This window comes from Clupea harengus, chromosome 6, assembly GCF_900700415.2.
Source record: "Clupea harengus chromosome 6, Ch_v2.0.2, whole genome shotgun sequence".
Lineage (NCBI taxonomy): Eukaryota > Metazoa > Chordata > Actinopteri > Clupeiformes > Clupeidae > Clupea > Clupea harengus.
Window position 1 is genome coordinate 21893285 of NC_045157.1, and position 25554 is coordinate 21918838.

At 43.9% G+C, this 25554-nt stretch overlaps 2 protein-coding genes across 4 annotated transcripts; both read right to left on the minus strand.

Annotated features, from left to right (window-relative positions):
• Positions 1–2527: 2527 nt before the first annotated feature.
• stk33 (serine/threonine kinase 33) lies at positions 2528–18028 on the minus strand. Of its 3 annotated transcripts, XM_031569416.2 has the most exons (15): positions 17885–18028; positions 17667–17797; positions 14428–14493; positions 11770–11886; positions 10967–11080; positions 10709–10813; positions 10010–10148; positions 8452–8537; positions 7282–7369; positions 5973–6048; positions 5463–5575; positions 5216–5301; positions 4140–4427; positions 3652–3735; positions 2528–3425 (listed from the first exon to the last, which is right to left on the minus strand). In XM_031569416.2, exons 4-15 carry the CDS (start codon positions 11848–11850, stop codon positions 3099–3101), a joined length of 1587 nt encoding a protein of 528 aa, XP_031425276.1. In that variant the 5' UTR covers positions 11851–11886; positions 14428–14493; positions 17667–17797; positions 17885–18028; the 3' UTR covers positions 2528–3098. The 3 variants fall into 3 exon arrangements, with proteins under 3 accessions (XP_031425276.1, XP_042564014.1, XP_031425277.1); XM_042708080.1 differs by having other exon boundaries at positions 17667–18028; XM_031569417.2 differs by having other exon boundaries at positions 2528–3435; positions 17667–18027.
• Positions 18029–20220: 2192 nt separating this feature from the next.
• rerglb (RERG/RAS-like b) lies at positions 20221–24649 on the minus strand. The gene is made up of 5 exons (XM_012834661.3): positions 24563–24649; positions 23383–23439; positions 22614–22687; positions 21701–21852; positions 20221–20875 (listed from the first exon to the last, which is right to left on the minus strand). Exons 1-5 carry the CDS (start codon positions 24612–24614, stop codon positions 20590–20592), a joined length of 621 nt encoding a protein of 206 aa, XP_012690115.1. The 5' UTR covers positions 24615–24649; the 3' UTR covers positions 20221–20589.
• Between the last annotated feature and the right edge of the window lie 905 nt (positions 24650–25554).

The window sequence follows — 25554 nt, forward strand, 5'->3', positions numbered from 1 at the left end:
GTTTCCCGATGGCTGCCACTTTCTCTGTGAAAAAGGAAGCAAAGTTATCAGCAGTGAGGTTAGTAGCTGGGGGAGGAGGATGGCCACATGTGAGACTATGGATCCTGGGCTCATGAAACAGCTATCTTACATACTGTTACAGCCTACATAATGCTGGAAGTGGCAACTCAATTCCATAACTTTGTTGGAGGTAAAGGTAAGATGTTATATTAGTGTCAGTGAGTTAATATGGAGCCCCTGTAGTCCCGGAAAAAGAGTATATTCTATCTAGTGAGTGCAATTTATCATCTTGTTTGAACTTTTTGTTGTCTTGTTCGCACGCGAAAGTTGTCTCATGCACAATACATTTGTATTTTGATGTCAGAATGTCTTCGCCTACTAAGACATTCTAGCTGCTCTAGCCAGATGGCATGGTATTGCGATCAGTCGAAACCATCTGCTACAAATTCTGAAGGATAATCAGTTAAGTCGACTTGGGCGGTTTGCAAATTTAGATGAAGTTATAGACTCCCAAGCATTACTTTTGTGTTAACCTTGTGTTAATCTAACAAGAAAGTATGCAAAAGTATTGTGAGGCAAAAATTGCTCATTAATAATAAAAAAAATTATTCCCATGACCCTTAAGGAGTTCTGTACTACCCTGTATGGACAAGATAATACATTGTGCAAACAAGAAAAGTATTTTGTGCACACGAGACAACTTCCATGTGCAAAGATAACAAAATGTGCAAACAAGTTGATAAACTGTGCTCACAAAATAATACATTTTGCAAGGTAGATAAAAAAACATTCTCTTTTTGGGACTTCAGGGGCTCCATAAGTTAAATACTTGTTACGTGTTAAATGTATGTTATAGTGAACAATTATCAAGGCAGTTCAGTTACATTCATGGATACTACATGCATAGTAATACTTCCTCAGAGTTTTTGCAAGCTTCTCAGTGGCTGTGTTTCAACACGACGATTGAGCCGCCGATGTCCCATTTATAGGCCATGAACAAATTGGGTCTCACTTATCAGTTGGCAAAGGTAGGGCCAGGTGGGGTGGGGCGATATTATCCTCGGTTCTCTCCTGTTTAAACCACTCACTCACCTTAAAATGCAAACAGACGGAGGATTTCATAGCGTCTCACCTCGAGTTCTGCTTGGCTACGTCTACATTGTGCCTCCTCCTTTTCAATTCCTGTCAACATTATGACCTCATTCCATTTGTCTCCCTGTTGAACTCTTTCTAACATTCATTAGGGGTCCAAGTAGCGAAGCGTCTTTTTTTCTCCTTTCTGTTTTCCCTCATATTTCGGGAACCGTCTGGGTTTGAACCAAATTTATTTCCCCCTCTGATTCCTTGAAAGCTCCTGAAACTTTCTCACCTGGAAATTTTCCTGGCATTTTCAATAAAACAAAAGTGAAAGTAAAACAAACTCCTCCGAGGTCATTCATCTGATTGTCGTGATATTTCTACAGACCAAGCTGACAAAAGAGTATTTTCAGATTTTTGAATAGGCAAACTGTTTCAAAGTTACCCATCAATTATATTTGAAGGTGTGGCCCATAATGACTCTACGGCCGATGTCTTCTGATGTAAAGGTCACGTCAATATCTCACGAACCGCTTGACATAAAAATTTGAAATTTGGGTTACTTATACTTTGCCTCATTTGATCACATTTCCTAATTGGCCAATTTGCTCGCTCATCAAAATGGCTGCCAACAGAAAATCTAATTTTAGCAGTCAATATTTGCCAGTGCTAATGGCCAATCCTTACCCTAGGTCGATCTTACCCTAATCCTAGGCTCATTCATAATGGCACTTAGAAGCTATGTACCAAATATGAAACAAATCTGCCACAAGGGGGCTTTGTAATAAACACATTTCAGCTCATAGCTCAGGATCAACTATTTTTTTCCTGTTTTCTTGAAAGCTCCTGAGTGGCTACATGGCCAATATCTTCTGATGTGAAAATTAAAACTTGATACAGTCAATCATGACATTCTTTGGAAGCATGTCAAATTTCGTGAAATTTCATCCATAGAGGGCGCTACAACATACACATTTCATTATCTCAAGAACCGTTTAACCTAAAAATTTGTTGTGCTTTTACTTGGCTTTTATATGCACACATTTCCTAAAGTGCCAATGTCCTCCTTCACCTGTTGAAGCAGTACAATCCTTCAACCTTTTGCAGCTTGGGTAGCTTTGCACATTGTGCTTGGACCCCGATGATTGCCATACAATATTTATTTTAATCATTGATGGACACTTCAAAATTCATGAGACAAACTCAATTTATTGGGGGGGAGGGGGGGTCACAGTTTTTTTAAGAGCTTCATGATTTGGCAAAGACTAAAACGAGTGGAGAAAAGATAGATGTCTGAAATGACAAACCTCTTAACTCTTTATACTTCCCTTCTGTCTCAAAAACAACTACAACAACAATAATAATTATAATTATTCTCACTGACTATACAGACTCAGAATGGAATGTAAGTGACAGAAGTGTCTCATGACGTATTTTGGCATTTTTTTTAAAATAAATGTGTATCACACAGCTTGGAGATGTATTTGTTGCTAGGTTCAAAAAAACCTTTTATGGAGTAACAACAACCTAACCCTGTATGCCCTCAACATATTCCTTACAGTTTCTAAATAATTATAACACTCTCCTTCGTTTCACAAAAGATATTTTAATATGTGTGTTTTTTAATGATTAGATTGTTAACCTGCTGCTGAGCGTAGGTTAAAAAAAGTCATATGACGGGACGGGCATGCCCTGCTCATGCTCAGCTGACTCTTCATTGCTAGTGGCCCTGAGCCAACCTGGCCTTGTCCATTTCAAGAGCTATCCCATCCCGGTTTTCATGCCTCCACCACAGTTCAAAGGAGGGGAGGTCATCATTGAAGGTACAGAACAGGAGTAAATTAAATGCTTCCAGAGGACTGTACTGACGATGTTGTGTTTGAGTTGATGATGATGAAGTGGAAGATGGGTGGAATGGGTGTGGTGCTTGGATAAGCAACTCGGCTGCATAGTCCAGGATTCACTGGTAAAGGCCACAGAAGAATTGCCATATTTTGTGGGTGGGGAAGGAATTGGATGTTTCATGTGTCCAGCAGGCTAGTCACACTCCAGGGTACACTGCGTACCGCATTCTGCTGTTTTGGCACTCTTTTGACCCGCGAGGCTTCCACCTGTGTTTCCCCAACCCTAGGGGACCTTCTTGGTCTTGGCGCAGCCGGAAGGGGGTGGTTTAGGGGAGCCGGTCCTGTGCCCACCGCTGGGAGATGGGGCGTGGCTGTTGCAGGAGCCGCTCGGGGTCTCGCACTTGCTGGGGCCAGCCGCAGACTTGGCGGAAGGGCCCGCCTCGCTCCGGTCCGCGGGGCCGCTGTGCTTAGTGCCCGACTGGCCTGCAGAGGGTTTGCCACCACCTGCGTGGGACTGAAAAGATAAGACACTCACATTCATCTCGCACAAGAGCAGTGCACATGCATAAGCACAGGCAAGCTGCAGCTCAGATAATGGTCTACATCAGATGCTGGTAGTGCTGGCACCACCTAGTGGTGATTTGAAGGGTGTCACAGAAATACAAAATAAAAAAAAACATTTCAAAACTATTTCAATTCTGAAGTCTCTGAAGACTTCTTAACGTCTGACCTGTGTATTATGGAAAGTCTTTAAGAACGACCCATTCTTTTTCACCCCATTGGAGGAGGAAGGTGAGGATTTCTTTTTCTTCCGCTGTACAAGGATAGGGAACACAAAGTGTGTGATGATGTCATATGCAGGGATGCCACACAGCAATATTTATCTGTTAATGAGAGGAGGGATAATAGAACTCTGTACTTATACTACCTATGAAGTTGATATGCAGTATTACTATTGGGACTAGCAAGCTGTATGATTGTGTGTGGGTTGTAAGCTTTTGGGAAACCTATTTGATGAATATCTTGCTAGCCAAACATGTTTCACGGAGACCCTTTCGAAGGCCTTCACTGTGTTCGGTAAAGTGGATGGACAGGGAATACAATGTGGTGACATACAGTATTCCTGGTTTGTTAAGTATGTGTGTTAATATATTCACCATGCAGTCTGAGTTTATTTTTTATGGATAGCAACTCCTGTACAGGGGAGCGTGAGGGCACCTGTTTGGAAGGGGTGGAGGGCTTGCTGCCGTCTGTGTCTGCCTCCTCGGTGAGCAACACACAGTTGCAGCAGCCGGACTGCTCTAGCGAGGCCTCAGTCTGTGTCTGAGTCTGAGTCTGCGTCTGCGTCTGCGTCTGTGGCTCAGCCTGGCTGTCCTGAGAGCAGTGCAGCGATAGCTGCTGCAACACGGAGTCTGCCTCATCCACTTCAGAGTCCTCCAGATCATTCCGGAACTGGCGCATCATCTCCAGCACGTTGGTGGTGGTGCCCGCCGTTGTGGTGTCACCCTGCCAGGTTAATGAAAGAACGGAAGAGGTCAAAGTGCACTCCATCAAAACCCTTCACTAATGGCAGCCACTTCCATAAAACTAAGAGGCTAATCACTCTCTCGTGGGGAAAAAGTTTATCTTAGTTTTAAGTCTTTCCTATTTTTAACTAACTGCCTGAGTGCTACCCTGCAGAAACCGTGGTCCTGTACCATGAGCCATTCTCAGCTCCCCATCCAACAGCCAGGCACACACACGGGCCCAATGAGGCAGCGTTTAAAGTGCCCTTTCTAAAAGCTGTTCTGATGAGACACGGCTAAACGCACATGATGGGATGTGCCAGCGGCCGCTTAACTCTGAACCAAACGGCCTGGCTGTGGATGTACTGTGTGCTCCATCAGTGGTGCCGATGGGTGGTCTGAAGAGGGGATGTTGGCAGGGGAGCAGCGTAAGGTGGGGTAATTATATTTTTGAAGTAACTGTTATGCATTAATATTTGTTTATTTATTAATTGTGTTTTTTAATTCATGTATTTGTTAATTCATTTAAGCCATTCAATAGGGTCACCAGGGTCATACCTTCCTTTCACTATCCACTCTATCCACTTTACTTAAACACTAACACTTTTGTTTTTAAGTTAAATTACTATGAAAAATCTTAATTTCATTGGTAGATAAAATTCATTTTTGCATATTTTCGTATCTAAGTCTATTAAGCAATATATATTACAGTGATTTAAATGTTGTGATATCACATGACAGGGCCTCTAGTGATTCCCAGCCCAAGACCAGTGTTGGGTGTCTGCTTACTGTGATCCAGGGGTTGTGCAGCAGCTCACTGGCAGTGATGCGGTGGGCAGGGTCGACCTTCAGCAGGCAGCACAACACTTTCTTAGCTGTGGATAAAAGCAGCGGTTGTACATTATGAAAAGAGTGACAGGGGCTTGCCTGTAGATTAAGGGTCAGCGGTGGTATTGCTAGAGGATGTTGTCAGTGGATTCAGAGTGGGGTGGGGGTGTGGAGGGGGTGAGGTGGGGTGGGGTGGGGTGGGCAGGACCTGCGACGCTGATGCTGTCCCAGACAGGGGCGCTGAAGGTGAGCTCGCCTTTCTTGATCAACTCAAAGAGCCGCTCCTCCGAGCTGGACATGAACGGAGGCTCTCCGCTCAGCCTGCGGCACAGCAATCACATTAACAGCCAGAGAGCACACTTAACCAAATGACTGGAACTGAAGGAGAGAGTGAGTGTGTGTGTGTGTGTGTGTGTGTGTGTGTGTGTGTGTGTGTGTGTGTGTGTGTGTGTGTGTGTGTGTGTGTGTGTGAGAGTGAGTGTGTCTGTGTGTGCGTGTGTGTGTGTGTGAGTGAGTGATAAAGGAGAAATGGAGAAGCCTGATCTGCTTACAACGTGTGATGAACACGATCACGGCTGACGTGCCTCTGTAAACGTATAGTGCAAGACTGCTGTATGTGTGTATGTGTGTGTGAGACAGAGAAAAAGAGAAGCCTGATCTTCGTCCAGGACATGTAGGGTGTGACAGTGTGTGAGGGTAGGTAGGTGTGTGATCTTACAGCAGGTACATGATGACTCCGATGCTCCAGACGTCACACTGCTGGCTGTACTCGTGCCCGTTGATGACTTCAGGAGCTGGAGGGGGAGAGAGGGGGGTGGCACAGACACACAGTCAGTCAGTGAGCGGGGTCGAGCAGGGCAGACATCTCCACTGATCCGGCAGATGTGATGCTCTCATCTCGTTCATCACTCACTCAGAGCGCCCAGCTCTGCATTAGTTCAGCGAAGTACACGTGTGCCACCTTGGCCTTGTATCTAATAATGATTGCTAAAATACTGATAAAAGTAAAATAACCAAAAAATGATTGTCAAGAATCAAGTTCCAACACGGCCGATGTCGTATCCATTCAAGTGTAGTGTGTACCTATAGCCGACCACCTTAATATGGCGCTGTCAGGACCTACACTAGACTGGAAGTAGTGGTACTTATTATCAAGTGAAGAAGTCAGATATGTCAGGGAGGACTTTTTCAAATTTAATTGCAAAAGCGGTACAAACGATCTATGGCGTAGAAATCAAAGAGAAATCCCATACATCTTAAATTCACCTTCAAAGTTAAATACACATTATCCACAGGGAAAGCCACAGCGAGACAGAGCGTGAGTGACAAACATAGCATTTTAAACAACCTGTAGGTTTACATGTGAGTTATTTAGGGGTTAACTGCTGGTAGGGTTGACTGCGAAAAACCATATCAAACCCATTGTTTGCCTGCAGTAAATTATTTAAATGTTTTATCGTGTTCTTGCCTTTTATGTGTATTAAAAGGTACAGTCCGCGATTCTAATTCCATACACTTTTTGTCAAATTGAGCGATTTGCTACTCACAGTTCTGTAGCTGTCCATTTAATGTTTATGCTCAAAAAACATCTGTTGTTGCGAACAGTTCTACCTCTGGAAATGGGAAACAAATATTGTGGCTCGGACCAAGCTTTAAACAATCCCAGCCAATCAACGTGGTGTTTAGGGAGCACAGAAGGGAGAGGTGTAATTTGATTGGCTGTTGAGCACAAATATCAACAACCTTTTGCGAAACCAAAACCACATCACAGACTGCATTGTTAACATGCGTTCAGTCTGAAAGAAATGTAGCCTACTGGTGAAACTAGCTAAAACTAAACGGAAATTGAATACAACAATACAACAAACATTATCAAATTAAAAACACATTTGTGTCAGAGACATTTAGCTTGGGATGAGTTATGGGTTGAATTTCTGGGTTTTTAATAGGATGTGCTCTGTGTGTGTGTGTGTGTGTGTGTGTGTGAGAGAGATTGGGTGTGTGTTTTCAGTGTGTGTGTGTCGTACCCATGTAGATTGGAGTGCCACAGGTGGCTTGCAGCATGTTCTCACTGCCCACCCCACCCTTCTGCACAGACAGTCCAAAGTCTGTCACCTGAGAGAAGACAGCACAGAAGAACATTTCAGCAAGGAGACACGAGGGACGCACGCACACACACACACACACACACACACACACACACACACACACACACACACAGGCCATAAGTTTAATGCACTCTACACATTTCCTTTGGCCAGAGAATAATACTCTTAACTGGCCAAATATCAAAGCTCTTCCTTTCATCACTAAACAAAATACATCTGAGTGTATCTGTATCATTTTGATGCTGCGGTTGAAAGAATCATATTTATGGACAGAAGCAGGGTCACACCCCAGTAAACTCCCACTCTCACCCACTCCTTGTGTTTCCCTGGGCGGGATGAATAATGCATAGGAGCAGCATATATGGTTTCACACTCTGGAGTTTAGGGCAGCAAGGATAAATATCCAAGAGATGACCACCCTCGGACAGATAAAAATCCTTTCATACTGTGCCAGGACTGAGCTCTCTTAAAGCAGTGTGTGTGTGTGTGTGTGTGTGTGTGTGTGTGTGTGTGTGTGTGTGTGTGTGTGTGTGTGAGAGTGTGTGTGTGTGTGTGTGTGTGTGTGTGTGTACGTGGGTGCATGTGTGTGTGTGTGTGTCAGAGTGTGTGTGAGTGTGTGTGTGTGTGTGTGGGTGTGTGTGAGTGTGTGTGTGTGTGTGTATGAGTGTGTGTGTGTGTATGAGTGTGTTTGTGTGTGTGTGTGTGCATGCGCATGTGAGTGTGTGTGTGTGTGTGTGTGTGTGTGCATACGCATGTGTGTGTGTGTGTGTGTGTGTGTGTGTGTGTGTGTGTGTAAGCGTGCCTCACTTTAAACCCACACTACAGGTATCTGCCTCAGTTGGATGCTGTCAGCGCTCTGTTCCTTGCTGGACCGGGTGAGTGTTCTCTCACTCTCACTCTTTCCCACCTGCTCTTGATTCATTCTCTAAAAGAGCCGTCCAGTGGAGCCAGGCTGGGGGGGCTGGCCGTACTGAGACGGCACTTAAAGAGCACTTACAGAGAGTGGCAGTCACGCCAGTGGGGGAGGACAAAACAAAAAAAAACTTCCTGAGTTCTCTTAGCGACAACACTTTTTTTGTGCCTTCTCACCTTGATATTAACCGTGTTGTTATCGTCGCCATGGTGATAACTCTTAACAAGTATGTTTTCCAGTTTGAGGTCTCGGTGCACAATGTCTGCAAAAAAGCACAACCACCGTTAGCTGAAAGGCAAAAAAGCAGACAAAGAAACTCAGACAAGCTCATTAAAAACAAAGAGAGGTACAACAAAAACAGTAATGGAAAACACTTGCCCCCGTGCAGTCGCGAGTTCGCTAACAAACCCGAAAATTGCTTTTCATCAAAATGTCCTCCTCTCCGGGCGGACGGCGTCAGTGAGCGTTATGACATCACGCTTGCTCCTTGTGCCCGCGTTATTATAGGAGACGTGATACGTGCGACTTCAGAGTGACAGTCGAGGCGGACATCGCTCCTCGCCGCACTTCCATTAGCGCTGCCTTAATCTACCGGCGCCTCTCTAATGTTTAATGTAAATGAAGACGATGAACCGGTAGCCAGTTCTTTAGGATGGGTCAGACTCGGGGGGCAGATTATGACGGTGGGGACCCGCGTCCAGGCGCTCCTGCCGGCATCATTAGCCGCTGCGCGGATGTAAGGCGCACCGGCACACGGGGGACACTTAGTGTGAAAACACACCTATTAATCAGTATTCTTCCCCTGCTCGTCGTAAATGACTCATTAGCCCCATGTAATGGTGTCTCATTGCCAAGCAACGTCCTAAATTACCTCTAACTGGAGATTTCACCAAGAGCAAGAAGAAGGAGAGCAAGAGAGAGAGAGAGAGAGAGAGAGAAGAAAAAAAGAGAGATTGAGAGAGTGAGTGAGAAAGAGAGAGTGTGTGTGTGGGTGTGAGTGAGTGAGAGAAAGAGAGAGAGAGAAATAACCGCATCCTCAAATAAACCCTTCAGACTCAATTAAAAAATAGGTTGATTTTTTTCCCCTCCCTCCCCGGTCTGGCAGTTGTTCATTATGATCTCATTATTAAAATAAGCCGGGCCTCTGTAATGACGGAGAGGCACAAATGTGATAGCAATCACAGAACTGATTATCAGATGTCCATGAGAACAAAGCCGTCCAGGCCCCCGCTGGATATGACGTGGAGGTGATGTTAGCAAATTGGCCTCGTCAGCTCCACGCTGCATTTACCCGCTACCCAAACAACCGAGTAGGTGCCATTCAATCAGTTCAAGCAGGGGCCTAATTATGCTGGACCATAATACTGTTCAGGTGTCAACAAGCCATAATAAAATCTTAAAGAGCGATCGAAAGAAGAAGAAAAAAAAGCCAACACCACTTTAAGGGCTTTTGGGCTATTCTGATAACATCAAGTTGCTCTGAAATTGTTGCAAAGGCTTCACCTCAAGCAACAAACAGAAAGGCCAAAAGGCACAGTTATGGGGAAGTGACTGCATCGTCAGACTGTGGTCCCCTGTGTCTTCTATAGTCAGGTGATTCCACAAATTGATTCCACCTCCTAGCTGCCCTGACAGAGGTTGATAGTTAACCTAAAATGCTGGGCAGGACCTGGACATGATGAGCCTGTGCTCTATGCCTCGGCGTGGTGCTGGGAGGAGACTGGGGGTCCTCACCCTTCTTGTGCAGATAGACGATGGCCTCGGCAAGGCTGCTGATGATGTGGCACGCGTCCTCCTCTTTGAAGCGCTTCCTCTTCTGCAGCAGCTCCTTCAGCTCGCCGCCCTCACACAGCTCCGTCACCAGGTACATCCTCTGTGACGTGCACACACACACACACACACACACACACACACACACACACACGCACACACACACACGCACACACACACACACACACACACACACACACACACACACACACACACAGATATGTATGCACATGCGCACACAAACACACACACACACACACACACACACACACACACACGCACACACACACACACACACACACACACACACACACACACACAGATATGTATGCACATGCGCACACAAACACACACACACACACCCACACATACCCAGGCACACACATGTTCATGTATACACACATATTTAGGCAGGTAAACATGCTCATACAATGTGGAACCATACAAGCAAGTGTCAGTGCATTCACATACGTTCACACACACACATGGTATACACAATGTGCTACAAACATGGACAGGTTAAGGCATAGAAAATCACTATCTTAACTCATGCAGCCCCATGCACTTGATAAGAGCTTTAACCTGCATTTATTATGAATGGCGGGGGAGAGGAGATTAACCTCTTCTTAATTATATTTTTAGATGCTGTTTGTTCCTCCTTACCTTTGGCGTCTCAAAGACTTCCTCCAGGTGAATGATGTGCTCATGATTGACTCGCTTCAGGATGCTCACCTCCCTCTCCAGCAGTTTCACTCCAGAGCTCCCTGCCTGCAAACACACACTTTATGACTGACACTGACACACACACCTGACTGAGTGCGCAATTCTTTTTTAGGGTGTCTTCACTGGAGCTGTTTTTCTTTTTCTTTTTACAGCACAGCTGTCATTACACTCTGTCAGCCTACGTAAACACACACGTACCTTTTCTTTGTTCACCTTCTTGATGGCCCACTTCTTTCCCGTGTCTTTGTGGGTGGCTTCGCAGACGACCCCAAAGCTTCCTTGACCTAGTTTCCTCCCAAAGGAGTAGATTTGCTGGGGGTACAAAGAAGAAAAACCAGTATTGGTGTCTGATTTGAGAATCAAGTGACATTCATAGCAAGGCACCTATCTTCCAAATGACCCAAGCACACACACACACACAAACCACGCATAATGACTGGTCTTTCAGGCTGAAGCTATTTTTTTTATTTTTTTATTTCTTCATTTTTTTTATTTTCCTGCCTCCAATACTCCATTAACCGGAGACCCGGATCCTAAAGTGGAACTTAGTTTTCGAGTTTGCCCGTCTCTGGAGCTGGAGAATATAGTATTTCTAATCAAGTTACAAATGATTAAGTTGCTGCCGCAGTTCATTCAATCTCAGGTCTAATTAACTTGATCATTATCTCCGTGCATGCAAGGCTGAGCATTGCCTGCTGCGTATTTGGCATGGAGCGTGCTCAGTTCCCTCTTAAGAGGGTGTGTGTGTGGGTTGATGGCGTGGGGGGGTGTGGAGAGGTTGGGTGGGGGGCAATTAGAATCATGCTATCCTGCAGCTGCTCTCCGGGGTAAAGGGCGGCGCTGTGGGGGAAGATCAGACATTTTCAGGTGCGTCACAGCCAACTGTTTTTGCCCCCCCCTGACTAGCCCATTGACTGCAGATCTAAGAGAGGTCATTGTAATGTATACCCACTGCCATCGATGTGGTCATCAGGTGTACCCCCAACTCTGTGTGTCTATACCTGGATGTCGATCTCATCCTCCATGCGCGTGTGAGGCACCTTCCTCTCTGCGCTGCTCACGCGCGTCCACTGGGAGGCCATTTCAATGCCAGCTCCAGAAGCCTCTGGCTGCGTCAGCTACAGAACAGAGAGAGAGAGAGAGACAGAGAGAGAGAGAGAGAGAGAGAGAGAGAGAGACTGTCTGTAACAGCGTGAATCACGTACAGAGAAACTGGCCTGACAAACAAAAAAAGATACTTTTTCGCCCTCCTGACAGATCACCTAACTGCAGTGAACAATCAAGAAAACAACCACGCGCTGCAGAGTCAGTACCGATAAGCCAGCAAAGTAGGTTTCTTCTCTCTGGGATGATCAATAATCATTTACCTCTATCTTTCTTTCTCTCTCTCTCTCTCTCTCTTTCTTTCTTTCTTTCTCTCTCTCTCTCTCTCTTGGACCGCTTTCGGAGAAAATCTTCAGGGATGCTTTTATGTCACCCTAGCTGGGAGATATAAGAGACTAGCCCTTGTAAATGTGAGGTTAACTCAGGTGAGGCCAGGAGGAAAGCCAATCGTAGCGCAGCACCCCTCCACCCACTACCCCCACCCCAAGTGTCCTGGCTGAGGCTGGGTGGTGACAGTCAGTCTGCTACAGGTCATTCAAATGCTGTCTTCACTGTGCTCATCCAGGCCTGGATAATTCCTCTCAGAGACACGATAAGCCCCAGCACTGAAAAGCTCTACGGCTCTTTGACGTTTTTTATTTCTTTTAATGAGTTTCCATTCAAATATAAAGAACCTGTCCGACTGAAGAGAGGCTCGAAGACTTGAAGTCAATCAGCTATAAAAACGTACCTGAGTGCACACAATATGTCTTCATAATAAACAAAACATGTCTGGGCTAATGCAAATTTTCATGTGGGACAGAAAAACTTTTTTTTTTGTCAGAGGACACAATATACCAGCTGTTTCGTTAGTGTTGATGATAGAAATGTCAAGATCACCTCACAGGTATTCATTTATTACACAAATACATTTATAATGTTAACTTGTGATAGAGGAAAGTCAAGTCAAGCCTTGAAGAAGGGAAGTCACCCTGACAAGTGATAAGATGAAATTCAACAATCGTGCAAAATTCAATTATACGTAGCTTATTTGAAATGCCCTGATAACACTACAACCAACTCTTTTTCCACATGGGCAGGAGTTTACCTAACTTAATAACAAGAGAATGTGAAAGCCTATCTTATCATGAATGTTTTGTGTCCTGTCACACATGCACTGTATTTGGCCACAACCTCCCCACAATCTCCCCACCCTTTTATAGGATGTCAGCAAACATGGCCAAGTTTCCTACAAAGGTCTCTGCCCTGCCATTTGTCTTAAGTGTTCATATTAATATTATGCACAGTTTATCCAGCTCTCTGCAGCTAAATTAAATGCAAAGCAATCGCGGAGTGATGGCTGTGAGCGCTGGAGTGCATCTGCCACACGGACGGGCATTAATAATTAACGGGGAAACAGTGTCTTTAACCTTTTCTCTCGGGGCGCGTTAGCCTATCTCTTCCCTGACAACGCTCCCGTTGCAGCCCGGACCCTCGGCCATCGTCTCCCATCGCCTTATTTGCTCATCAGAAGCAGCTGTGACAGTTTTCCCCGGAATCCCAATCGCCTCAATCAGTGCTTGTTTCGCCAAAGACAGAGCCAATTAACAGTGCTGTTGGCTAACAGAATGTGACCACACCGCGCGCTACAGGGACTGAGTGCAGGATGATGAGCCCAGGGGAGAAAGGAGATATCAGGGTGAGGTCTAGAGAGGTGCCTGACCTTAAAGCAGGTCACTGCCCGGTACAGTAGGATGGCCTGGCAAGGTCAGGGTTATATTATTGTTGTACTTTTACTAAAAGAAGTAAAATAAATAAAATTATAATAAATATTGAGTGACAACATCACATGGCCAAATTGTTTTTATATAGAACTTAATAGATCACAGTGAGCCCATGAATTCCAGTGTCTGACTGACTGAAAATGGGTAAACTCAATGATATAACTCAAAGAATAAGAGTGACAAGTGCAATTAAGCCTTTGTGTTTCAACATTTTGATGAAAACTGACACAGGGTGTAACTTCATCACTCTGTAGAATGTGATTAGTAAACAGTAGGCCAAGAACTCATTAAGCTCAGTTATAGTTCATTTTACAGTGTATTTTTATCGGGTAATTCAACCTCTGAAATGTAGTTTAATATCTACAGATTTCTGCTGAAATTAGGTACTGAGACTTTGGTAATAAAATAGTACATAAACTATAGAAGTTAATATGTTCCCCGGGAAAATGAGAGATGCTGAACACTGCATAAGTATTTTAGGCTAATTGAAAAGTAATTTAGCATGACACATGATACAGACAGGAGAGGAAGAACCTCATACACTGGGAGCTAATCATCTGGTGCGTGTGACAGAACTGGGGCTCGCGTGAATGACACGTATCAGGAGGCAGAATGGGAGTCGGGAGAAGAAGGAATAATAGCCTGTTTCGACAGCAGACCACCTTCTGTGTTTCAGCTCGGGCGAGCCACCTGTGCATGAGCTGTCGCACCGTGCACCATTGGGGCTGTGAGGCTGTCACCAGAGATTGCCATGGAGCAGAATTAGGAGAGGGGTTTAACATGTGCGCTCACCGCGTCGTGGAGGACTCGAGGAATTCCATCAGCTAGGCCCTAGCAGTTCCCTCCTGTACCGACAACCTGTGTGGAGAAAAGGTGGAAGTTACACGACATCGCGGCAGCTACACTCACATTAAGGTTATCTTTTTGGACGGATCTGTTTTTCTGTATGTCAAATTTGTAGAGTCACAGCTGTGCTTCACTTTTTGAAAAGTATTCATCGGTCACAAAACAGCTATCCTTGGATTTTTAGGAATAGGGTACATTTGTGTTATGACTCATTGAAAAGCATCCCAGATCAAGACACTCACACTCAACAGAGATATAGAGAGGCAAGAATCATTAGCAGAGACTGAGACATGGCAGCTTGCAAGCCAAGCAATGCAAGCAAGCCAAGGACCAAGGACCATGTGCTTCCCAGTGCCTCTTCAGATCTCAGAAAGCACCCAGTAGAATGTAGGCTAATTATGGCAGATAGAATGTCAGCAATCGATCCCACTGCATTTTTCATTCCCGTGCCATAACTGTCAGATGCCCATTAGCGTTTATTTACAGACTGTTTGCAGACGGAAATACACATTGTTTCCCTCTGCTGCGAGAGAGATGCTCTGTTTCAGCGGGGGACACAAATTAAATGTGACATCGGAATGATGCCTGGACACACAGAGATAATTCCGGGCCTGGATTGAGTTTTCTTGTGCTGTCTCTTACTCTCTCCCTGCTTTACTGCGTCTCTCTCTCTCTCTCTCTCTCTCTCTCTGCTTTACTGCATGTCTTTCTCTTTTTCTCTCTTTCCCCTTTTCTTCCTTTTGTTCTCCTCTTCTCTCTCTCCTTTCTGTTCCATGTTCTAACCTCTTCTTTATTCTACCCTCTCTTCCATGTATGCAACCCTTTCTTCCCGGCAATGCTGCAGACTGCACACTATTTGACAGAATCGCTTCCCTTTGAAAGTGTGCCCACCCTTTTAAGCAGTCCCAGTTCAAATGCAAATGGAGGTATGGAGTAATAACTGTGTGAGTGAGTCTTATTGAAGACGAAGGTTAAAGGGGCTGATCGTCACTGTACTGACGTCAAGGAAGTCACTTGGCACAATGCAGCCCAGACTTTTACTGCCAAAGAATCTTAAGCTATTACTATATCAGTGCAGTATCAACAATTTCCTTCCTGAAATACTTCAACTCACTTCAACATAAAATACTGGGCAAAAGAGGGGAAAGACTTAAAATAAACTGTTTGGATTTTACAGGACACACATGGCACACACAAACATCTTTCTCTTCACAGGCTAGGCTAAATATTTCATTCTCATCATCTGCGGTTTAATTATTTATTGACAACTGCCTTTGATGACAAATGATAAACCTCGCCGTCTTAATGAGCCTTGGAATTATATTACCTGCTGAAGGAAGTTGAGCATGTCTAGACTGCAAATACATGGGGGGGGTGTCTTTGATGCACTTTGCTTAAATACTCTTTTGCGAAAGCTATAATATAGCAGAGCATTTATAATCATGTAGTAATGCATCAGCCATACGATGGTGGATACAACCACATACAGCCTGGATATACAATACCCAATAAAGTATTCACAGTGTGCCCACATGAGCCATAACTATCGAAAGGTACTGTAAAGATGTAAATTAGATCAGAGAAAAGGTTATCAGAATAATTAAACCCCATTGATGCAATGCATTATTTCTTAAGTCAGGATCTTCTATTTTGAACTTAGGAGATCATGCTTAAGTGTGCTTTCAACATCAAACATTCCTGCTATTGAGTATACCCGACACAGACAATGCACTGCATCCACTCTGATTACATTTGGCCTTCCTGATCATCTGAAACCTACTGTTAAAAATCTAAGCAGTCAGTTTTGTGGTTTGGGCACTTGCTGTGACTAATGACTAATTGTCTATTTGTGGTTTCTTTCAAGTCACATTTGATTGATCAGCAGAGACTGGATGAACTTGCTCTGCTCTAAAGAAGCAAAAGATCAAGTTGCTCCCATTTGCGCAGAAGAGTTCACATGTTGCTAGGAGATAATGCTCAACAACATATTCTCAAGCATTTCACATGGGTTTCATGGCACCAGCTAGGCTAGTCTCTGCAGGGCACACTTTCTAAAATGTCAGTAAGTTCCTTTGAGGGGAATCATTAAGAGAAAAAAAAGATTATCACAGTTGAAATGATACTCAGCATTCAGACATCAGTCACAGAGCAGACAGTATCTGGATTCTTTTGCATTCCACATCACTAGCCAAGTCTAGACTATACCAAATGCCTATTTCCTTCTAAATCTATATGAAAACTAGGCTATACACAGAAAGAAATCAAGGAAGTAAGCAGTCCAGTTTGTACATTACGTGAAGACTATTGCTGTCCCTGTGATTTTAAACAACTGATACTGATACATACTGATACACATACTGATCAACTTCATTATCCCACAGAAACAAGAGGTTAGGCTCTCTCCCACATCCTATTGAAAATGTCCACAATAAACACATAGCCTACAGGCGAAACAGACTATTTACACTGAAACACTGTAATGAGGTTAACAGATTCTGAACAATACAAAGGGAAGTAAGAGATCAGATAATGGATATTCAGTAATGGATCTCTTGTCACTTAAATTAGTAACCTTCTCCCCCGTGGTACTCATAATGCCCAGACCTGCACCCATTCCATCATGTCCATTGGGAAAAAGTGAAACTGGAGTAATACATTCTTCAGCAAGAAAGGCAATGTTGCAGGAGCAAGAAACATCCAGCTGCTTGGAGCCCATAATTATTTAAATCTCATATAAGTAGCAATTAACTTTCTGTGACCTGTTCCAGCTAAATATAATTATCTGGCATAGAACCTGCATAGTAATAGGTGTTTTAATGCTCACTGATGTTTCAACACGTTCAACGTGCTCTAAGCTGAAGTAGCAATAAAACTGGCTACGCTCATTAAATTGAGTTTATTGAGTTATGTTAGAGCGAACTTTCCCTTACTACTGTCAATATATATATACCAACGTATTTCAAGATTTTGCTTATAGGCAGTTTGTTTCATTGGCTTGGTAGCTAGCCATTAGCCATTCATGGGGGAAATCCATTTAGCGAATGTCAGCTAGCACGGCTAGCTAGCACGGCTTCATTAAAGCAACAATGTGAATCACGGTTGTTGATGTCAAGGTACAGCAAAACACAGGTAGGTAATGAATAGGTACAACTAGTTAAATATTGCTAATAGAGCGAAATAATTACCTAGTTGGGCATCGTTCGCCACCAGTAAATGCAAAACTCCCACTCACTGAGGCTCAGGCGTGTGTTGCTATGGCAACCAAAGAAGTTAGCTTCGCAGTTTTCATTCGGCATCAACTTCTCTAAAGATCAATCTAGCCCGCAAAACGATACAGATCCTTTAGTACACCATTCATTTACCATCCGTTATATTTCAGACTCTTATAAGACGGTTCCTTCACCTGAAGTCGTCAGTTGGTGGATGCCTAACATTTGACAATACCTGGCAATACACTGCGACACTTTCTAAACTTTTCTATTCTCTGAAGAGGGGCGGACTACGGTGGCTGGTGTAGGACAGCCTTGAAGAAATTCAATTGTCAATCACGTTGCTGTCAAGTCATAAGACAATAATATAGCCAGGCCTGCATCGTATTTAATTGTATCTATATTTATAGATAATGGCTACATTTACAGTGTCGATGAGATTCCTGTGTTTTTGTTTTTCCCTCCGTTAAAATTTACTTAAAGGAAGAAGCATCAATAAAGCGGAACATTAAATGGTTTATGACTGCAAATATGCCTACCCAAATGGCAAATGAGGCAAATGGTGTCTTTTAATTTTGCATCCATCGACACTGTATACATTACATTCTTAGGTATTAGTCTCCATCTAGTGGTTAAATGTAATATTACAAGGAAATGTAAAAGTCCTTGGAGAAGCCTAGCTTCAAATAACTATGCATTTACTGGGTAAGCAAGATAATGACTATAATAAAGAGCCCTTGAAAGATCCCAGATTGAACACAATATGAGGCTTTAAACGGTAATTAATAATAACTATATTACATTGTTAATAGTAAATGAACAGGAAAGTAATCATAACAGGACAGAGAAATGACGAGGAGGAATAGAATGCAATTTATCTCTACAGAATCACGTTGGTGAGAAAAACTTTGTTCAAGAGGTCTTGTAAACCTCCACTACACTGTTAATGTCGAATAGAAGAGCTCTGCCAAATGTGAATCTGTTTTCTTTGTGTTTTTAGTTTATATCAACATATGACCTAATTCCCTGGATATAACTTAATGGTTCAGAGATAAAATATAATTACAGCTTTAAATTCTGTACAGAGGACATGCCAGCATTGCTGATTTGGTTTCCATACTTGGGGTTGAAATTTTAGAAACTCTTCTGTTATTTTCAAGAATTGCTTCGATAGTTCTCTACAGTCCAACAAAACCATAACGACTTAACAGGTCATGTTCAATCTGCGTCTCCACTCTTAGCAGAGATAATAGTCCCCAGATGATTCTCATGGTTGTTTGTAAATCACAGACATGCCTTTTAAACCATCCAGTGCATGAAGCCAGCCATGCACCCGTTGCTGCCTTTGCTTCCATTCTATTTCAGTGGAGAGGAACTATTTCATGCCGAAGATGAGAGCTGTGAAAAACTGCACACCAAACATGTCTCATTTACAATGCAATTGACACACTGAAAAAGTGCTTTTAATTCCTTTAATTCTCCCTGTGCAATGGTATGCTTGCAACATGTATACACACAGTAAATTCAGATTGTTCAAATAACACAATAATAAGAAATGCACCCCACCTTATATTAAGCGTACTGAGGTAATATGCATTTATATCTTAATCGATAATTACGTAGTGCTTTGCATGTAAGTACATGTCCTCCCATTATGTACTTTTTTTAGGATAAGGGTTAATAACATGTAATTATAGGTACTTGCACTTCCAAAGTCCATAGCATTATTAAGTTCTTATCTATATAACATTGTACAGCGATATTAAACCAAAGTGGGACTTTTTGCATGGCCAGGATGTTTTTGCTGCAATTTGTAACCCTGGATTAAACTGATCTACCCCCAGATATTCAAACAAGGGACAGATACTTAAGGCCCTGACTGTGTACCTGAATTTTAGACTAAAATGTTAATCAACTTCTCTGTGAACTGAAGGACTTGTAAATGGTTAGTAATATTTTGGTCCAGTAAATTGATGATGTCAAACAGTAAAAGTCATTTATCTATGCTAGTTCTCGTTATAATACATTCAGCAAATACTGAGCACGTCATCGCTATTCTATATCTGCATGCAATAAAAATAGAGAACACATACCACTGTAGCTATGTCAGAAATAGTTTTAACTGCCTTTGTTCTTTTTCCTCCGCAAAAAGCAATTTTACCCATCATTACAAAATAAGATGAAAAGCAGCCCTTTAAAAAAATGCCACAGCAGAGATTCGATTGGGATTTATTTGAAGTCCTATGCCATACTCTGTTATTCAGGGGTAATTTACCCATAATTCTCACCTCATTACAGCTCCCTTAGTGATGGAGTTAACTTGGACTCTGTGCATTCCTACATTCAAAGTACAGTACATGGGTTACTCTGCCAAACAAAAAACATTAGGAGTGCCCTAGCGAACGTTTCTATGTAGTGCTTTGTTTGAAAGGCAGGAGCAATGGTCGTTCATAAAGAAAAACAACCACGTGTATGTACTTTGTAACACTTTATAACAGTTCTAAACAAATGACTCCCCTTTCATGATAGAGTTATGCAGTCTGCAATACTATTTAGAAAGAAATAACATTTGTTCAAGGAGTTCTTGAGTTCTTCATGACATGTTGATTATTGTAGTATGCAGTTCACATATACCAACTTGTTATACCTTGTATGTTATTGTATGGAATGACGAACCGATCCTTGTAACTAACTGTCATGAAGAAAATAGAAACACAAGAGAAAATTACAGCTCTCTCATAAAACACAGAGTAGAAATTTTATAACTACACCAAGTGTAGAGTCAAAACGTCGCCTGAAACATGACATCTAACATCTGCATGGGAGACAATACAGATTTTTCACACTCGTAAGAGTGAGGCATTTAATTGAGCTTGCATCCTTGGCAGCCCTAGCGCACTCAAACGGACTTCCTCCTCTTGCCAAAGACGTTGTTGATAAGCTTGGCCATGGATTTGGAGCCGCTGTAGCGCCGGCGGTCGGCCCGGTACTTCAGGTGCTCCATCACGTGCCGCATCAGCTTGGTGAAGAGGTTGGCGATCTCCAGGTAGTCCTCGGCCGCCGACACCTCCTGGAAGTGGCACTTGTTCTCCAGGGCCACGGCGCGGGCCTCCTCCTCGCTCACCTGCCTGCTGTGGCACAGGTCCTTGCTGTTTCCCACCAGACAGATGGGAATGTCTACGTCCCTGGCCAACACAGGAATGATGAAGACTGATTACTCTTGGAAGCTAATTTTTTAACTGGAGTGTTTACACAACCATATGGACAAGTCGAACTTTCTGAGCTCGTATAACAATAAAGCACTGTACTCGAGACACTGAGCAGAAAACAGCGGACCGTGTGTCAAATGCCAAACAATACCGTAAACTGTGCTGTGCTGAGCTCTGTGTCATGTCTTTTTTTCCAGAGCGTGTCAAAACGTTTTGGCCCTGCTTCGAGTGAAAGCTCAAAAGGGGGACTGAAGCATGACCACCCATCTGATCTCACCCTCCATGTATGTGTGAGAGTTTTAATGGCTGCCAGCTGCCTACTTCACACTCTCACTTACCACTGTCGGCAAACGAAACCCCAGGTTCTGCTACATCAATCTGGTTAGGACATGTTATTGAGGGCTCTCCAAAGAACGCTCCAAAGAACGTTAACAATTAACAGAACAGAACAGAAAGGGTGTACATATGCGTGTGTGTGTATGTGCGTGTGTGTGTGTGTGTCCGGCTGTGAAGGTTATTGTGTCCGGGACAGACTGACAGACCAATCCCACCCACGTTATATGAGTTTGCCGATTGTTTCTTTTTATTATTTATTTCTGTCAATGGCACATTTTTCTATCCTCTGTTTACACTCACACCCACACACATACCCACCCACAGCATAAAATCCACACAAGGAACTCGAGGCTCCACAAATGGTCCTCATTAATTCCTCCAGAAAGGGACCTGATCCCATCAGTGCCTGCCCACATCAGTCCCCCTGGGGGTCACGGGGGTCAGGGGGTTCAGAGCATCACTCACCCCTTACAGGTCTCTCCTCCTCGGGTCTCTTTGATCTGGCGCAGGATGTTTTTAGCGTTGAGGAAGGACATGCGGTCGCTGATGTTGTACACCACGACAAAGCCATCAGCCCACTCTACAGGCTCTTCCAGGATGCATCTGCCCTCACTGGTCTGCAGGGGAAGGCAAGAGCAAGGGGGGTGGGGGCGACATTGGGGTCTGATCAAAGGGCCACATTTCCAAACAGCCTCACAAAGGTGCCCCAGAGCGGCTAGAACAAGGGGACATAAACAAACGGGGACCTCACTTTCCATTAATTTCTCCTGCTGCTGGTGGAAAGCAGTGGGGGTATCAAACAGCAGGGGAGATAACAGCTACGCTCTGACACAAGTTTTGCATTTTCCCCAACAGCGCTCTTGGGAACAGTAAATGCCAGTTGAGTCGAGAAGAGCATTCTGTTTTTGTCTCTCACTTTTTTGCCTCTGCAAACTTTTCTCTGTGTGTGTGTGTGTGTGTGTGTGTGTGTGTGTGGGGAGGGGGGGGGGTGTTGCTAGATCAAGAGACACAATGACAAGGTGCATGTTAACCTGTGTAATGCCTTTCACATGCTTAAGATGTCACAGAAAATAGACAGCACACATCCTGCTACCTGGACTCTGGGACTCGTAGTCCAGAGTCTGCAGGCGGTAAAAGGTCCCAGATGCGGGAGTCGTGAGCAGTGAACGCTCTACTGCCGCTCTCAGCTTTCAAAGGCCGCGTGCCACACCACGCCACGCACCAGCTCTCTGAACTTCAGGGGTCCCGTCGTAAATCCCATAAGAGCCCTGCATACAGCCTCCATATGGAGCTGTCTCCAAGTGAACTGGCTTGTGGCAGCTCTTTTGTGATCACCAAGCATGATCTGTGTGGAGCAGATGGGTGTATGACCACATACCTGTGAGCATGGATCAAACATTTCCAAGTTCAACTGTCTCCCGTCAATGGAGAGCCTTTTACGGTATAAGGAATCTGCAAACAAACAAAGATAAAAGATTCTTCTTGTTATGACCGACACGTGTGCCAAATAAAAGTCTGGCTCGCAGAAATGGAAGGGATGGTAAAATGTAAATAGAAAATATAAAAGTCATCACGTGAGAGCAGCTCGAGCCAGTGCAATGCGATACACATGCAGCTGTAATAAGGAGCAATGATTACTGTAAGCCTCAAAAATCCCTGGCATGGCTGTTCTGTCAGAGCAGACAAGCTAATAGATTTAAGGGAATTAGCCATGAGCAGAGCGGTCGGAAATCATATACCACTCGGAACATGTCAACATGAAAGGCAGCCATCGCGGAGACATGCAGTGACTAATGGGACAAGTGAATGACTTCACTCAGCTGTGAGACGTTCGCTCCGCTCTGTTCGAGATTAGATGTTTACACAATTGTTTTAATGCCTTTGATTTTTAAACACTATAATCAGCCCATATGTTATGTTTTTTTTTTCTTTTCTTTGACATGAAATTGAATCTTGGGGCTTGCGTGTAAGTTTGGCCATGGTCATATTTCCCATGGATTTGGGACACAATTAAGCTCTGTGCTGAGTTAAGTCTGTTGGTGCCTGGCCAGAGGCAACAGTGCAGGCTGGTGAGATGTAGAACACATGAGTTCAGCACCAGTAATCCAATCACATCATTAAACACATGTGCGGGTAAATATACTCACTGCTGTTGGATGCGTACTCCCCGATGAAACGCTTTGTCAGGAACCGAACTAGAACCGCTGTGAAGTGTGATAGAAAGAGAGAGAGAGAGAGAGAGAGAAGAGATGATGGAAGGAAGGAACCATATTAGAGCATTGCGGATCTACGAGCTGAAAACAATCCGCCTGAGCCGCGAACAATGCTGTTAAAAGCTTGGCTGGAAAACAGAGCTGAGGAAACGAGGGCACGAGAGGCTAAGAGTCAATCCCCACTCTCATAAAAGACTTGGACTCCTCTGTACTATACACCGGGGTATATTTGGCAACCCTGGTACTAGCATTTACAGATTTCTTTCGCTCTTTGACCATGAACACACTGCCTGGTCTAAATTAAATATTTGAGCCATGAAGCTGGGTTGGCTCACCCCACCATTGAAGTCAGGGCTTGAGTTTCAAACATGTACAAACATTCACTGTATGGATGCCATGAGAAGGCTACTTTTTTTGCCCCATCTATTCCCCTGCAGCTATGAGCCTATAACTACAGCCCTGTCCTTATGACACACTCTTGTGATCTGCAGAGATACATCTGGGAGGTGCGTTTCTTCGCTATCTCGTCCTGTGTGCCTTCTTGATTAGAGGACTTTGGTACTTTGGTCTCCACCGCTGGCTCTTAATTTTTGGCCCTAGGGGACCATGGGTAATTATTCTCCGCTTATTTAATAGTCGTCAGTACAGGTATGCAGCCTGGGGGACTCTATGTCCCTATTCAACACAGGAAAAAAAAAATTCCCTCATCAGTTATACCAATTACTTGCTTGTTACAACCATCAATTTTAATTTCCCCTTTGGATGACTTGTTTAACAGTGACCTAATTCATACAACAAAGAAATCCAGCACTGTGAAAGTTAAAAAGTGCAGTCATATAGGGTGGACATCATTTATTAAACTGCCTGTCAAAGCAGGCCTATAGTACATTAGTGAATCCTATAGTACATTAGTGAATCTTGGTCGAGTTTACCATAACACAGTTGCAATGGTAGTAAACAACAATCTGACCACAACTATGGATAAGACACAAGTTCATCTCAGACCTTCATCTAGAGAAACTATCTCTGCAACAATTCATTTTAACTTTCAGCCCTGAAATTCTGAAATCAACTTGAGTGTGAAATTGTCTGATCGCTACAGATGAGAGCTCACCTGATTTTCCAGCTCCTTTGCTGCCCAGCAGGGCCAGCTTGATGTCGTTCATGTTTGCAGCCTGAGCAGAACAGCTGGGAGAGCCGGAGCTGGAGTGGACAGAGAGGGAGCAAGAGAGGGAGAGGGAGAGAGAGAGAGGGAGGTTGGCTGGCTTGGCTGGTTGGCTGGCTGACTGGCTGGCTGGCTGGTTGGAGGCTGTCTTGCTTTGTGTCCTACACGCTGGAAGAGAAGGGAGGCAGGTACTGCTCTGCTTGTAAGCACTGCTTCAATACTTTAGACCTGCCAGAGGGGGGGACAATGAGAAACAGAGCCACACTAAGAGGTTTTACTCTTTTTTCCTCTCTCTCTCTCCCTTGCTCACTCTCTCTTCCCTCTCTCACCCCCTCTGTCACACACATACACTCATGCAACAGACATATCGACCCAGACTTGCAGCTCCCCGCCCACTAAATGAGAAAATCTTCAAGGCTGGGTTGCCAAGAGGTCAGCGGGAAAGTGAATTTGATCCATGATACAATTTTACTCAGTAGTGTTTATTTTGTCCCACCCAAACATAAAGCTGGTGAGACACCAGGTCCTGAAATACTCTTGTTTTCGTTTGTTTTGCAGAAATTATAATCACCAGAATTTCAAGCAGTCATATTTGGATGCTTCGCAATGTTTCTTGGATGTCAGTGTATTATTCTACCTACCTACTGTGATGGCTCAGGTTTTTGCCAATTTGTAGCATTAATTAAGGAGAACAATGTTTTTTGGAACTGAGTTTTATGATTCAGTAAGTCACCAAGAGGCACAGAGCATATTGTGGGTACACACACTATTTTTTGCATTTCTCTTTTATACAGTCATAATGGGCAAAAGCTACCAAGGCTCCAGCCCAGTAGCACAGTGGGAGTCATGGGCAAAGCTGTCAGGGGTACAAAGACACTTAATACTGTGGATAGTAGTTCTCAATTAGCTTAACTATGAGATGATTCTCAACAGCTCACACC